The sequence below is a fragment of the Gallus gallus genome, chromosome 1 (assembly GCF_016699485.2).
Source record: "Gallus gallus isolate bGalGal1 chromosome 1, bGalGal1.mat.broiler.GRCg7b, whole genome shotgun sequence".
In the NCBI taxonomy this organism is placed as follows: domain Eukaryota; kingdom Metazoa; phylum Chordata; class Aves; order Galliformes; family Phasianidae; genus Gallus; species Gallus gallus.
Window position 1 is genome coordinate 193038903 of NC_052532.1, and position 14367 is coordinate 193053269.

General features: G+C 43.2%; 1 protein-coding gene across 9 annotated transcripts in view; it reads right to left on the reverse strand.

Moving 5' to 3' along the window:
- The window catches only part of MYO7A (myosin VIIA), a 98595-nt gene that overhangs the window by 6066 nt on the left and 78162 nt on the right, over window positions 1-14367 (reverse strand). For all 9 annotated transcript variants that reach the window (XM_040704677.2, XM_040704663.1, XM_015280880.3 and 6 more), the window contains 17 exons: window positions 14153-14279; window positions 10740-10859; window positions 9843-10016; window positions 9216-9443; window positions 8371-8541; window positions 7495-7612; window positions 7090-7216; window positions 6816-6985; window positions 6508-6698; window positions 5831-5955; window positions 4989-5146; window positions 4081-4234; window positions 3796-3951; window positions 3487-3592; window positions 1877-1990; window positions 729-816; window positions 412-518 (listed from right to left, as the gene is read on the reverse strand). In XM_040704677.2, the coding sequence (XP_040560611.1) occupies window positions 412-518; window positions 729-816; window positions 1877-1990; window positions 3487-3592; window positions 3796-3951; window positions 4081-4234; window positions 4989-5146; window positions 5831-5955; window positions 6508-6698; window positions 6816-6985; window positions 7090-7216; window positions 7495-7612; window positions 8371-8541; window positions 9216-9443; window positions 9843-10016; window positions 10740-10859; window positions 14153-14279 (2434 nt within the window). The remainder of the gene's footprint in view (window positions 1-411; window positions 519-728; window positions 817-1876; window positions 1991-3486; window positions 3593-3795; window positions 3952-4080; window positions 4235-4988; window positions 5147-5830; window positions 5956-6507; window positions 6699-6815; window positions 6986-7089; window positions 7217-7494; window positions 7613-8370; window positions 8542-9215; window positions 9444-9842; window positions 10017-10739; window positions 10860-14152; window positions 14280-14367) is intronic.

Consider the following 14367-nt stretch of genomic DNA (forward strand, 5'->3'; position numbering starts at 1 on the left):
GCTTTGTGACATGCAGGTGTCTCTTTCTTCCCAGAAGAAGCAAGTGCCTAAAAGCTGCAGCTTCTTCAATGGCTTTTGGGGCTATCACAGCTCATCTCCAAGAATGGAAGAGCAGACAATGTTCAGAATGCTTCTGAATTTGGCCTCCCTGCTGAGGCTGCTAGCAGGACATACTCTCCCACTTCTTGCTACTTGCTCAAGAATATCTGGCACAATTCCCAGATGAAGAGGTTACCTAAAATGCATGAAGGCCACTCCATGCCATGCAACCCAACTGCACTTTGTAGCTCTCTGTTTAAGGCAGGATTTTGTTCTATTTAATGCAAGTCTTCATCTGCACATAAACAGTCTTTCAATTCCATTCTTAAAACCTCCCAAAGTCTCCACTGCTATTTCAGATTCCCAGAGTACCTGATAATAGTGGAAGATTGAATCTGCCATCGAATCCTTTCCAGGTGTTGTGTTGGTCCACAGCTTTTTCATGAAGAACACTTGGTAGGTGAGGGAAGGCACTATACCTGCATGAAGGAAGCAGGGAGCAGATATCATAACAATGCTGTGAGCACCAGACAGACCATCTCCTCATCTCCCAGGTGATGCCCCCAGGGTCAGCACAGCCACAGCAACGGCCCAATGGATATGGTGAATGGCAGTCAGCCTCCTTTGAAAGGACTAGAGGGCTCAAGTAGGACTGTGTGTGACCCACAATGGAGAAAAGGCACTGTTACCATCTTTTGCTGGTCTTGCTTTCTTTATCCAGTCCGTCAGGTGTCTCACAAAGTCAAAGAAGAAATCTCCCTCGGGCACACTTATGACCTGGGGGCACAGTACACGATTATGAAGACCAAGTAAGCAGCAAGAGGTCACAGGTAGGGCTGTGCACTGCCTCACCTCCTGTGGTTGCTGCACACTGCTTTGTCTCAGTTAGACTTCTGGACTACAGGTTGTTGATGTCAGAAAGTCACCACTCTAATTTCCCCCATTACTCCTTATTGGGGCTTCCTGCTTTCCTGGAGCAATTAATTTCTCTCCATGATGACTATCCCTACACATTAGTTCCAGTTGCCCAAGGCAGCTCTATGCTTGCACATTTTTCTTAGTCCTTTATCACAGAATCATAGAGTTGAGTTGGGAAGGACTTTAAAGTTTGTCTAGTTTGAACCCTCTGCTGTGGGCTGGTTGCCTGCCACCAGCTCAGGCTGCCCAGGGTCCCATCCAACCTGGCCTTGAGCACCTCAAGGGATGGGGCACCACAGCTCTCTGAGCAGCCTGTGCCAGTGCCTCCACTGCCCTCTATGTGAAAAATTTCCTCCTAACACCTAATTTAATCTTTTATGAACTCACCTCAACAACAGGCTTGGGTTTTCTACCTCTTTCCTCTGTGAGATCCTGCACATAGAATGGTACTGGTTGGGTCCCTAAATCATCAAGGACACTGCAGTGTTATCATCAGGTATTAAGGCCGCCTGTTCTCAACACAGGATACCTTTCCCTTTTAGGATGATTGCTGTAACCGTGGCTATAATACTGAAATCTCACCTGTAGCAGGCTAGATGTGACTTAGAAATGCTGCACTGCTTGCAGAGGAATTAATCTGATTTGTGGGGCTATAGAGTTGGATGAGACCATTAAAGGTCATCTAGACCAACCCTCCTGCAATGAACAGGGACATGCACAAGCTATATCAGATTGCTCAGAGCCTGGTCCAGCCTGACCTTGAATGTATCCAAGGACAACACCACATCCAACTTCCAAAACCACATCTCTGGGCAGCCTGTTTTATAGCTCTGGCTCCTGCAGTGCACACCTACTGAGTCTCTGAAAATGAAGCACTGAGTGCTTTGGCAATACCACAAGGTGAGTGTGGGTCGCTCACCTTGTCAGAGATCTTGACAAAGAGGCTGAAGCCTTCAGAAGACTTTAGGAGCAGTCTGTTGGAGATGTTCTGGCAGAAATCCTTTGCTTTTGTGCTAGACTCCACCTCAAATGCCTACAAAGAAAGGAAGAACATTATCATTGCTACCTCGAGATTAATTTCTGTTTTATGCTCTCTTTGAGGAACTCTAACTTCAGATGTATGAAGAGCTCTAGGTGCACACCACCAATGAAGACAGTGACTTCGTGGACTGTGGCTCTGCACATGGGAAGGCACATTTGTAGAAGTTCAGCCATACTATTGGTGAAATGTTGTGATTCAGGATACTACATCTACACTCTGTGTTGACTTGTGTAGTGGCTTCCAAGGTAATGCAAGAGATTTTTTTCTGATCCATTTGTAACATCTCAGACCTATTTGTCTACAGGAGAGAGAGACCTCCAGGCTGATCTGTCCCAGTTGTTTCTTCACTGATGATATCTCTCCATTTTCCACTTTCTGAGATATTAGAATTTTCAGTGACTTGGCTTTCTCTTGCCACTTAAGGAGATTCATTTCACAGCAGTTCAAATACTTCAGACTTCTACCCACCACATGCACAACCTTGTTAGCCTGAACGACCAGGACCCATGTTCTACATCTCACGAGACGTAGAAAGATGCATGTTGTACCATAGTGACATGGCTTTGTCAGCCCACTTGGATGACTTCCATGGTCAAAGGGACCACATCCAAGTGCAGAAGTTCTCTCTGCCTCCTTCTCCTGGCTCTCACACAGATGTATGTGTATAAAGTAGTATCATGCTTGTTACTGGTCATATACAAAAAAAACCCAAAACTCAGAGTGATGGGAAGTCCCAGTAAATCTCTTAAAATCCCTGTAACAGACAAACATGGGCATACATAGCTACTGCTCACATCCTCCTATGGATATGAACTGTTTTTTACATGAAATCCTTTGAAAATGCAAGGACTTAGGTGTACCTAAGGGCATGATGGAAGACAGCAAGCCTCACTGGAATACCAGTCAGTAACATGAAACAGCAATATCTTGAAGAAGAATCCTATCTGCTTCCAGCAACTATATCACTATCTGCCTTATTCGTGTGTAAGATGCTTAATGAGAGGTTTCTGAGCGCAGGTACCATGATTTCTGTGTCATCTCAGGTCAGAAGAATGAGAAATAATTGCATTTTCTTGCTTGCCAGCTCCCTGCTCTGTCACTGGGAGCCCCAGCAGAGTGCCTGGCTAGGCACAGCTTGGTGGACTCTAGTCTAGGTTCTAAATAACTGATGGCCAAAGTTTCTGAACCACTGAGAAAGAGGATGGAGATGAACACAACATGTTCCCTTCTTGATGAGATCGTATTATAAAATCCCCAGTGAGAGCCAACTCTGCATCCATGTCTTGAAAAGGTGAACTGTAGGAAATCAGACCCCTAAGCTCCAGTCTCCTATCCTGGTAAGAATGGGTTTTCCTGACACTGCTCTGGTTCAGACACTTGTGGAAGGCTGAATTTTTCTGCACTAGAATAAATCTCTTCTGAGATTTTAGTAAAAGTTTGGACAGCCACCCTGACAAAAATTAAGAATTTCCTTCTATCCCACTTACCTCATCAGTGTCATCAGGAAAGTAAACCTTGTGGAAAATTTGGGTGGTTTTGTGTTGAATGGCTTCCACTTCTACAAGATGGGGAGGGTACTTTCTGGACCCATTCCTGCAAAACAAGAGGAGGCAGATGCCACAGAATAAGCAACATCGTCCACCAGACATACTTTTAATTAGTCTTGGTTGAATGAAGAGAGAGGCTGTGAGATTTCACTGTCCCTGCAATCACCAAAATATCTCCTACTTATTGTTTCTCATGCATATTTGGATGCTGTGACATGGTCAGGATTAGGAGGTCTTTTGGTGCTGTACCTTAGGGCTTTCTGGAGTCTCTGGATGCAGTCTGCTGCCAACGGGTGATGTTTCCGGGACTGAAGAAACCTCTGGACATGGGGCAGGAGGATGTTACTTGGAGGGAAAAGGCCTGTGCACAACCACAACAGCTCCCAGCCTTTCTCTTCACTGTACCTAAATTAGGAGAGATACAGAACAGAAAAAGTAACTCATGGCATGGATGCACTAGAGGAAAATGCTCCAGATATGCTTTGCCCAACACAGGTTAGTGTCTCTGGGACAAGCAAAACAGACAACTCTTACTTGATGTGGTTGTCAGTGAGCTGTTTCAGGGTCTGGCAGTAGATTTCGTCCTTCAGAGGCTCGGCTTTCAAGGCACCTTCAAATATTTGGTCTGTCAGCTCATTGACTGAGCGGGTCCTTTTGGATGGGTAGTCACCCATATACTTTAGCACTGGTGAGAGGCAGGAGTTAAGGATTAGCTACCTGCGAGGTTTGGAGAACTCCTTCTGTTGATAATGTGGTAAAAGACAACCTACACTTGATTACAGAATTGGTTGTGATAGTAGCAATAATGGTAGTAGCATTAGTACCAGGCTTATACCAATAGAACTGTTCAAACTATAAAGTCTGGATCCTAGAGAAAAGCCCACCAAAATACAGAGGCCATTTCCACAGCTCGGATCTACATTTGCACTCTGCCTATCTCCATGCTGTCTTTATTCTGCCAAGTAAAGCGATATTCAGGTATCAAACTCTGCCCCTGAGGTCATGAGGTCTGGTTTGCATCCACACTGGTTAGGTCTACTCCCTTTACAGCAGATGCATCTTGGAAAGTTAAAGTAAGCCAAAACAGAACTGCTGAGTTAACTACTAAGCAGTGTGTACCAGAAAGACTCAACAGTTTAGTGGCTCAATGGGTATGGTAAGGATGAGGTTGATGGTTGGACTAGATGATCTCAGTGGTCTTTTCCAACCTTAATGATTCTATGATTCTATAATAACTTGCTCCTTGTACCCCACATCTCAAGGATGCTTGAAAACAGATGCCAGAATCAGATTCATCTCCAAGTCTGTGACACAGCCCCCTTAAGAGGGTACAGAAGGCTTTCTATGGGCTTCACTTGTGTCCCTGAAGAGCCTGATCGTCCTTTGTCTGTCAAGCCTGTTGTCCTGTTGTCCAAGGGCTGCACCAGGCAGTAAAAGGATATCAATGAAGGCCATGCAAGCTTCCTGGGACAGCTCCTCGCTACCCAGGATCTTCTTCAGCAGGGGCTGCTTGATGGGCTCCCGGGTGTAACACCACAGCTTGTCCTTTCCACGGCTCTTGGTGATCATAACTCTGCTCAGGGTGTGCTTAGGGGGAGGCCTGGTGGCAAAGGCAAAGAAAAGTAATAGTGGAGAGGTTACACAGATGAAAGGGACTGTGTGTGGCCTGAGTTTCACCTGGAAGGTTGTTCACAACACCTGAATGAACTCTTAAACCAAATGGGAATTTACATTTTAGCAAGTATACAGCTCCAGTTGTACCCAAACCATAGCCATTCTGACTTTTCTAGGGCTCAGAAAAGTCTGTTTTGGACCGTACTTAAGCACTGATACCCAAACAAACTTTTCTAACAAAAAAAACAACACCTTTCTAATTACAAGAGGAAAGATGATGACAGTGGGGAGATGGGCAGCAATGATGAAAGAATATTGCCTGGTAGAACAAGCCCACCAGGATGAAGATATTCTAGAGGTTCTGCCTCTTTGGACTGCCAGCCCCTCTGAGCAGAAAGGGCAGTTATGGGGTCAGTCTGGTAGGCTACATGCAGCCATAGGGTATGCTTTGGAGCTGAGATGAAAATGTCTCCACCTAATCCATAAAACCCTGTGTGTGGAACACTTATAATTCATGCTATGGCCTAAACTGGAAGTTGTTGTTGTACAGTCTCACAAGAGGATAAGATAGTTACAGTCTTTTCCAGTAGCCAAAAAATTACTGATTCCCAAGCTATGTGGAGATGGATTTCTACTCCTGTATTTTTTGAAGATGGTTGAAAAAAATCACCTAAAATAATCATAGGAAAATTCCTCCAAGGTGTATGGCTTCACTCTCTCTTCGCTGTCTGAAATTGCCATCTGGGAGGTTCTGATAACATCCTGTCGTTGGTCAGGGGTCATTGTAACCAGTGCCTGTGGGATGAAAAGTTGTCTGTCACCTCATATGCTTGATGCAATATGTAGGAAGCAGTTACATAATGAAGAGACTGGAAATGAGTGAGTAAAAATAACCCACTAATTTCAGCCAATAGACAGTAAGAACTGTAAAAGTGGCATTTCTCTGTGCCATTCTTTGTCACTAATCCGAAGAATAATAAATGTTTCCATAGTGGGGAACATTTTCTAATGAAGAGAATGTGCTTTGGAACCTACTGCTCTATGAATGCATGTGGTGGTTTCTTCTAACCCTAAATACACTGAAAAGAAATTGTACCAGCTGGAAAGATGTGAAAGGATTCATAGATATGCCAGGTCATAATCTCATGGTTTTCAAAGTGATGAGACTAGAAGAAAGGCTAAGATACTATTACAGTAGATCACTTTTACCTTAGAAAACGTCACCTCTCTCAGCCATACTGGTCCACACTATGGTCAGAAAGACTCTCTTGAGAGCTAATCTGCTCAGAAAGATTTTGGCCCCCTCAGGTTTTGCATCCAGTATTGCTATTCTGTAAGACAGCTTACCACGATCTCCAGGGGAGGCATGGTGACAGTAGGCAAGACATAGACAGAATCTGTTGGGAAATCCCCTTTCTGCTTGGTTCGTTCATTGAATCCATTCGCCCACCCTGAATTCATCACATGTTCTCCTGTGTCTTGGTCAAGAACTATGAGATCTCCTTTGAGGAAGCTGAGGAACCCAGATTCTTCTCCCACTACAGGAAAAAACACCATTAGTTTGTATGATTTTTTATTTTTTTTATTTTTTGCAAGTCTTTTTAGAGTTATTAATATGCCTACGCATTTGCTACTGGACAGAACCTTTTACTTACCAGGGTTTGGGTTGTCTTGGAGAGTGACCACATACTTGGATCTTTTTCTTAGTCCCTCAAGGAATGTCACTACCAGGTCCCGGATATCCTCTGCATTGTTGGAGGTGAAAGTGTATTCATCTGCTTTAATGGTGGCCAAGGTGAAACTCTGCCCTTGCAGCTTTCCCCCCCTGGGATATGTTTTTATAGGAGATATAAATAGGAAATATAATGGTATCACAAGGCAGAATCAAGAAAAAGACTGTTTCAGGGGGAGAACATCAGCTAAGTTTACCTGCTGCTTGACACAGCTGTGATCTCTGGAAAAGAGAGCTCCAAGAGAACCTGCTCCTGCTCATCCACAAAGTACACTCCTGTCCAGTTGACAGCCACAATCACATCATTTTTAGGTAGGCTTGGCCCTAGATCGAAGGCAAGGCATACAATCAGTTCATTAAGGGTACAACACAGAAAAAGTCTATGTTTCAAAGGATGAGATAACAAAAATCAGTTATTTTTAATAATAAAAATAATGGCAGACTCATGGCTTGAGCCATTGCTAATGAGGACGCACCAAAAAGCAACGTATTCAAAACAGATCACCTGATGGTCCATTAGGTCTTGTCTGTGGAGTCCCTAATTCTTCTTCCTTTCACTTTTGACCATCCCACCCATCCCAGCATGAGTTCTATTGACTCACCTGAGAATTTGAAGGCTTCGTAAAACCGAGAAAACAGCAAAGGCCACTTGAAACGTGCAAAATCCACCACCTCCTCCTTGACTTTTCTGGGGTCTGTTCTCTTCTGAGTATAAATTCCCTACCAACAAAGCAAGCCATAAGCAACATGAAGCACAAACCAAGTTTTATCTCAGAAAGAGAGCAAAAAATACAGTTCCTTGAAACTCATTCAGTTCATGACATCTAAAGATCTTGGAACCAATATTTAGATCTTGATGATGCTAAGGGCCAAAGTCCTATGGGAACAAAAACCAAAACCTGAGACTTCTGTATGTAGCTGAGAGGCTGATGGAGGGCCTAAGATTCCTGGAGCAGGAATACCCCAAGCATCTCTGTTCAGGCAACAGAACTGAGCCCTTGGGTTTCCACTGCGAGTGGTAGGAAGTGAGACTTAACACAGATGGAGATGCTTGCATTTAGACATCTTAATCTGAGGTGGAATCCTGTCTTTAAATAAATGCCAGTCTTTGTGCCTGGATGACTCAACAAGTCAGGGAGGTTACGCAGCACCTGGCACAATAATGTCCTGGCATTGATTGGGGTCACAAACTGCCACTGTGTAGTAGAATCAATAATACTGTGTAGTAGAATCAATAATACCACAGTGCCATGTGCCAGGAATGAAACACCAGAAAAGGCAGAGTGCATCTCTGCAAGTTTTATTCTTGCATCAAAAGCACTGGTAGAGCTGGACATGACTAGTGCAAAGCACATCCTTTGCCTTTGTTTTAATTTCAGGTGCAGCCAAGATTTGAGCTGTAGTGTCTGACATATTTAGAAGGCACATGAAGCTACTGAAACATATCTTGGCCATTACCAGATGATTTATTGTCCCACCTTTTTATGTGCAGCTATAATGAGCTGAGCCCATTTCTCCACTGTTTTAGATGCAGTGATCTCTCTGTCCGGGATGTAGGATGGAATTAGATTTAGCAGCCTTTCCAGTACCATTTCTGACCCATAGTCCACATAGTACTGCTGGGAAGCCAGTTCTGCCAGGTCTTCCTCCTGTGAGATCCAAACATGATAAAAGAGCTGATGTTAATGTAATAAAGATGGGAAAAGATGGTTTAGTTCCTATAGTGCCTGGTCTTTACTGGTTCAAAGGAGAACAAGTAGGTGCTAAGAAAGAAGAATATCTTCAGTTTGACACCTGGATAATTTTAAACAGAAGCAAGACAAAATGCAATGGACATTTTCAGAGATTTTAATGTCTTTTGAGATGCTCATGTCAGTGACACTGGAATAATTCTGTAAGCTCACAGAGACTCTAGACACATGGGTTTGTGCTTCCAACATCCCTTCAGCACTGGGTTTGTATTACATAGTACAGCTGTATGTAGCCCGAATTGTCTGTCTTGTGCCTAAAGCTTAGCAGGATTCACCAAACAGGAATCTGACCTTGTGGACTGGTTATCCTGTAGCCCTCCAAACTGGGGGTGATGGATGAGGTGACATTCACTCTCTCATCCAAAAGTCTACAGTGCTCACACAACCCATGGGAGAGTCTGATCCTTCTCCAGCCAAAAGGATCTGATTCTTGTAGCCTCTGTTTCCTAAGTATATACCCTAATAACCAACAGGTACCCAGGGAGGAAGATTTCTTATTCCATTTTGTGAAGTGCATTTCACCATATTAAGGATGTATGTTGACCAGATCAGTAGCTGTGGAGGACACTTGCCTTGTCACACCGGTACTCCCCAAATTTCACCCCTCGGACAATCTGTTGGTAAATCAGATTGGTGGCCACGTTGTCCTCACTTGGATTGTGCCAAGGAGTGAAGATCTCCTTCCTGAAGAAGAGCCGCCACGGCGCGTTGCGCTCCTGTGCTCCTTGCTCCTTGGCATACTGCTCACACTGGGACACAGCATCCATCACATGGTCATTGCCACTCCCCAGGGAAGAAACCTAAGCAATGTGGAGGGAAAAGGTGAAATTCATCTGACATCTCTAGGTAGAGATGTCTGTGTGTGAGGCATTTCTGGAGGATTGTTGGAGGGATTTTGCAGGTTTCTGGTCCAGTCTCCTGCTCGGAGCAGGTCCATCTTTGATCGGGTTGCTACATGCCCTCTGTTTTGAATATATCCAAGAAGGGAGATTTCATAGTCTCTCTGCAACACTATTCCAGTGTATGCCTTCTCATACTGTAAAAATCATACATGCATATATATATTTTTCTTTCTGACCTTTTGACTAGGCATTTGCTCAGAGTACAAGGTCCTTCTTTCCCTCTGGAAGAAATGTGACAGCAAGGAGAATTTCCCTTTTCTTTTATAGGGTTAGTCAGAAGCCTTAATTATAACCTACCTTGTCAAAAAGTGCGATGTAAAGTGAAAAGCCAAATCGGTCCTTCAGGCTGATTTTGTCAGCCAATGAATTACAGAGCTCTTTAGCAGTGGTCGCAGAATCTGTCAGCAGTGTTTTTGTTGTCCCGTCCATAAATGTGACAGGCAGCATGATTGGTTTCTTGGACTTGGTTGCCTGATGGATTAAAGTCAGACTTTACGAAGGCATTCAACATTCTAGGTTATTTACCTATGTACTCTTCCCTCCAGCAACGGTAGCTGTTTTTGTAATCCCTGATTCCACTAATTGGCTATATTTCAGTGCTACCATAGCATTCTCAACTGGATAATGTATGGTCAGTCACTGGAAGCACTGAAAAAACTCTTTCTTGCATATAATACATTCAATCATTGAAGTGTTTAATCTAGTAAATCCAACCAGGCTCAGGAATGCTCCTGGGCACTAAAACAATCATCTGTGCTAGTAAATCAGCACAGAAAATGAGCAAATATTGCAAAAACTGGGCTTATTCCAACTACAGCTGCCCCTGAAGAAGCTCGGGCAGCTGTGATGCTCCAAGGACATTCTCAGTAGGCCTTCAGCCACTTTCAGCTGGAAGAATTCCTAGCGTACATGGGGGTTTGCTCCATGCCATCTGGCATCAATGTCTAAGAGCATTCTCAAATGCATTTAATTTACAAGTATTGATGTAGGCGAAGGGTATGATCTTCAATATGCCTTGGAGCAAGGCCAGGATGCAAGAGGAATGTAATATATTGTAAATACCTGAAAATTCTTGAGAGAAATAGGCATTTTGTCATGATGTTTTCTGCTCTGCCAGAGTTGTGGTTCCCATGACAGTGAAAGGATCCAACCCTGAGCCCCAGCGGCCTTGGGAGGGGATGGAGGGGCTCATACCTGCAGTTCCAGCCAGCTGGGTGGCTGTGTCCTTGTCCCATTGGCAAACGTCCTCCGCAGCCTCTCTTCACAATACGGAGCATAACCAGGAGGGCCTCCATTGATAAAGTTCCTTAAGTACTGTTTGCAGCAGGGAACACATTGGTTAGACCATTATACTATTGAATATAGGCCAAAATGATGGGAGTGAATGAAAAAGACCTATAAATGACGATCGTGGGAAGCTGTAAGCAAGCATCACCCAGAACACTTAGCTGATAATAGAAAACATATTTCACAATTACATTAAACAGGTGTTTTCTCAGTTGGATTTTAAACTGCATCTTATTGGACCCAGAGCCACAATTTGAAGTACTTCACCATATGTTAAAAATACTTGGCTTAGAAAATGAAATCCAATGACTTCCGCAATTTGAGAGATACACTTAAAAACATTGCATAAATGTCTTGGCTAAACTTGTAGCTAAGACTAAGAGTTCTGTGAATCAAAGTACAAAGGACTGGAGTTCTGTGTCTTCAGCCGTACTTAGCATAAGAGGTGATAAAGGTTTCTAATAGGATCTGAAGCATGACCTTCATATTTGGGAACAGAAAACATATTTAAGATTGCCTTATTATCACCTAAATCCATCTCAAAGCGTTCAGTCCTCACTGACACATTCCAGGGTTGTGGTACAGTTTCCAGGCATAATGCTTTCTTGAAATTCTGCATCTTTTTTTCCCCCATAATATTGCTGTTAAAGTTAGACCCCCAAATGAAGGTTTCAGGAAAAAAATAACCAAGAATTTGACATCACATTCACTGTACGCTTCCAGTGCACGGCAGAGTATAGAATCATAGAATCATAGAATGGCCTGGGTTGAAATGGACCACAATGATCATCTAGTTTCAACTCCCCTGCTATATGCGGGGTTGCCAGCCACTAGACCAGGCTGCCCAGAGCCACATCCAGCCTGGGATGGAGACTTATAGAGATGGATGAAGGACTATAGAGAAGAAATGCTAATAGATATTTACCCTTATTTGCTTCTTCTTCTGCTTAAATGGTGAATAATTACTGTTAAATGATTAGCTCAAGCATTAATTGAAAAATACATGAGGTTAACAAAAAATCTTTTGTTAACTGGCTGATAATCAGTGAGTAAATATATTCCATTTAGCTGTAGCTATTACAAGGTTAAAGCAGCAAACACTGAATTCATGGTAAATCAGATTTTGGGCCACTACTAAGTGCTTAAAAATGGTACTGGTAGGTTATGATTATGATAGTGAGGTCTGGTGCTGACATGGCATCAGTCTCCAGTCTAGAACAGGCTGGACTAAGTGTTCTGGGTTAGTGTAGCTGCACAAATGAAGCACTCACTGAATTCCATCAAACTTTGACCATCCCTCTGGTTTTCACAAAACAAAAAAGTGAGTCTGCATGGGAAAGGACGCTGCTGGGGGCAGAACCAATATTTCAGTGGGAGAATGTATTAACTTCAAATGCAACATTTTAAACTGATGTCTATGATGTCCCTATGGATTACTACAGATGCTTCAGGGGGGCTCCCAGACATGGCCGAAGTTACTGCAAGACTGGAACTTAGAAATGTAACGAGAGTGTGTGCAGCTGCAAGAGGCGTCCACATTCACACCCAAGGAGCCGCAGTAACCAGAGCTGCCCGTGGAGACAGAAAATATTTGGGAAGAGATTCAGAGCAAGATTCTTGTTCATGGTCTCGGAATCACCCTCTAGAAGAGCCTCTCTCGTGTACCATTAAGAGGAGACAAGTATCTGAAATTAGTTGGTATGAATACTCTCTTTTGTCTCCAGCAAACCAAGGAGCAAAAGGGCTGACCTACTGCCCAGGATGAACAAAGGCAGAGTGTTTTTGGGAATACTGACACATGCTTCAGCACGCATCAGGACTTTGGGCAGAGGTAGAATCACAGAGTCAGTAAGGTTGAAAGAGATCTCTACGATCATCTAGTCCAACCATTAACCACCATGCACACTAAATCATGTCTCTAAGTGTCACATCTCCATGTTTCTTGGACACCTCCATGGACAGTGACTCCACCACCATCCCTGGGTAGTTTGTTCCGAGACTTCAGACTTACTCAATTATTTCTGTGAAATGCTTCACTCACCTAAAATAATCTTTCATTATTAAAAATTTAAATTCATGCAATCTCCCATGATATGCTTTTTCAGATCACATTTCCAGGCATAATTTAATTTTCTGCCACTTCGCCAGTGATTTATCTGCATTATTAGATTTCTTCCTGACAGGGCTTGGAGATGAAAGAGGGACTTCTATTCTTGGCTTCAGTTCTTTCAGTTCTGAGGACCTGACCTGATATCTACGGATATTAATGCAACACCTTTATTTCTAGTGGTTCTGGGAGCAGTTCTAGATTCTAACATTCAAAAATCTGAGAAGGTCAAAGGAAGCCTTGCCATGTTGTGTCAAAGCAAAGACAAGTACTGAGCCCTTTGCCCTGAGCAAGTCAAACTCTAAATCATGGGATTAACTTCAGCAGCCCAGAGGGTGCTGGTCAGACTTGAGGTGTGTAAGTTATTTGGAAGGAAGGCTGATCAAATCTAGGAACAAAACATGGAGTATGCCCAAGAAAAAATGAAAATCCTTAAGAAAAATCTGATTTTTAATAGCATCAGCCCCCTGACTTCAGTCCTGCTGATTCACAATGCTCCTGAAGATACATTATGTAGAATCATAGAATCATTTAGATTAGAAAAGGCCCACTAGATCAAGTTCAACCATCACCTAACACTTCCAAGTTCACCGCTAAGCCATGTCTCTTAGTGCTACATCCACACGTCTCTTGAATACCTCCAGGGATGGGTACTCTACCACTTCCCTGTGCTGTCTGTTTCAGTGATAAACCATCCTTTCCATGAACAGATTAGATATATAATTTGCTATGTAATACTGTTCCTTGTCCTAGAGGATATGCCTTAGGTAACACTGCCGAAGACAGCAGATGCTTGACTAAATGCATAGATCTTTGGATATGAGAAATGGAAGATATGTGGGCCTTTCTGAGTGTGCAAATTCCACGTGTGACCTCTGATAATTCAGTTTCTGGGCAGAGATTACCTAATCACATCTTCTTCATCTGGACTGCAGGAGGCATCATTTCAATTTGTGATCTACTCTCTCTTCAGAGTCAGCAGAAAGAGACAGTCAATTTCTCAGGAGTGATTTCTCTGATCCTTGTTTTACATTGAATTCAGGATCATGCACATTTTCTTTCTCATTAGGAACTTTATGCCACTGTCATTCCTGACAGGGATGAAGACCAAGATTCCTTCCACTGTCAAACTCAAGAGAAAAGCTGATCCCACAGATGGTAAAGAAAATGTGTCAGCAGATGATATCCAAGATAAATTTCATCTACAATTTACCTTTACAAACTTCTCAGAAGGAGCAAAACACCCCACACAGAGGGACATCAGGATCCAGCCCCTGGCGTGACTGCTTTTGGATGGGTTCTGAGTCAGCTGCTTACAGATTTGACAATAGATTTCATCCCTGCAATAGAAGTGAAAACAGAAATTAGAATTAACAAGGTGGTGTTTCTCAGTGTTAATAGAGAAAGAGGGAAACCCCGTCTGCATGT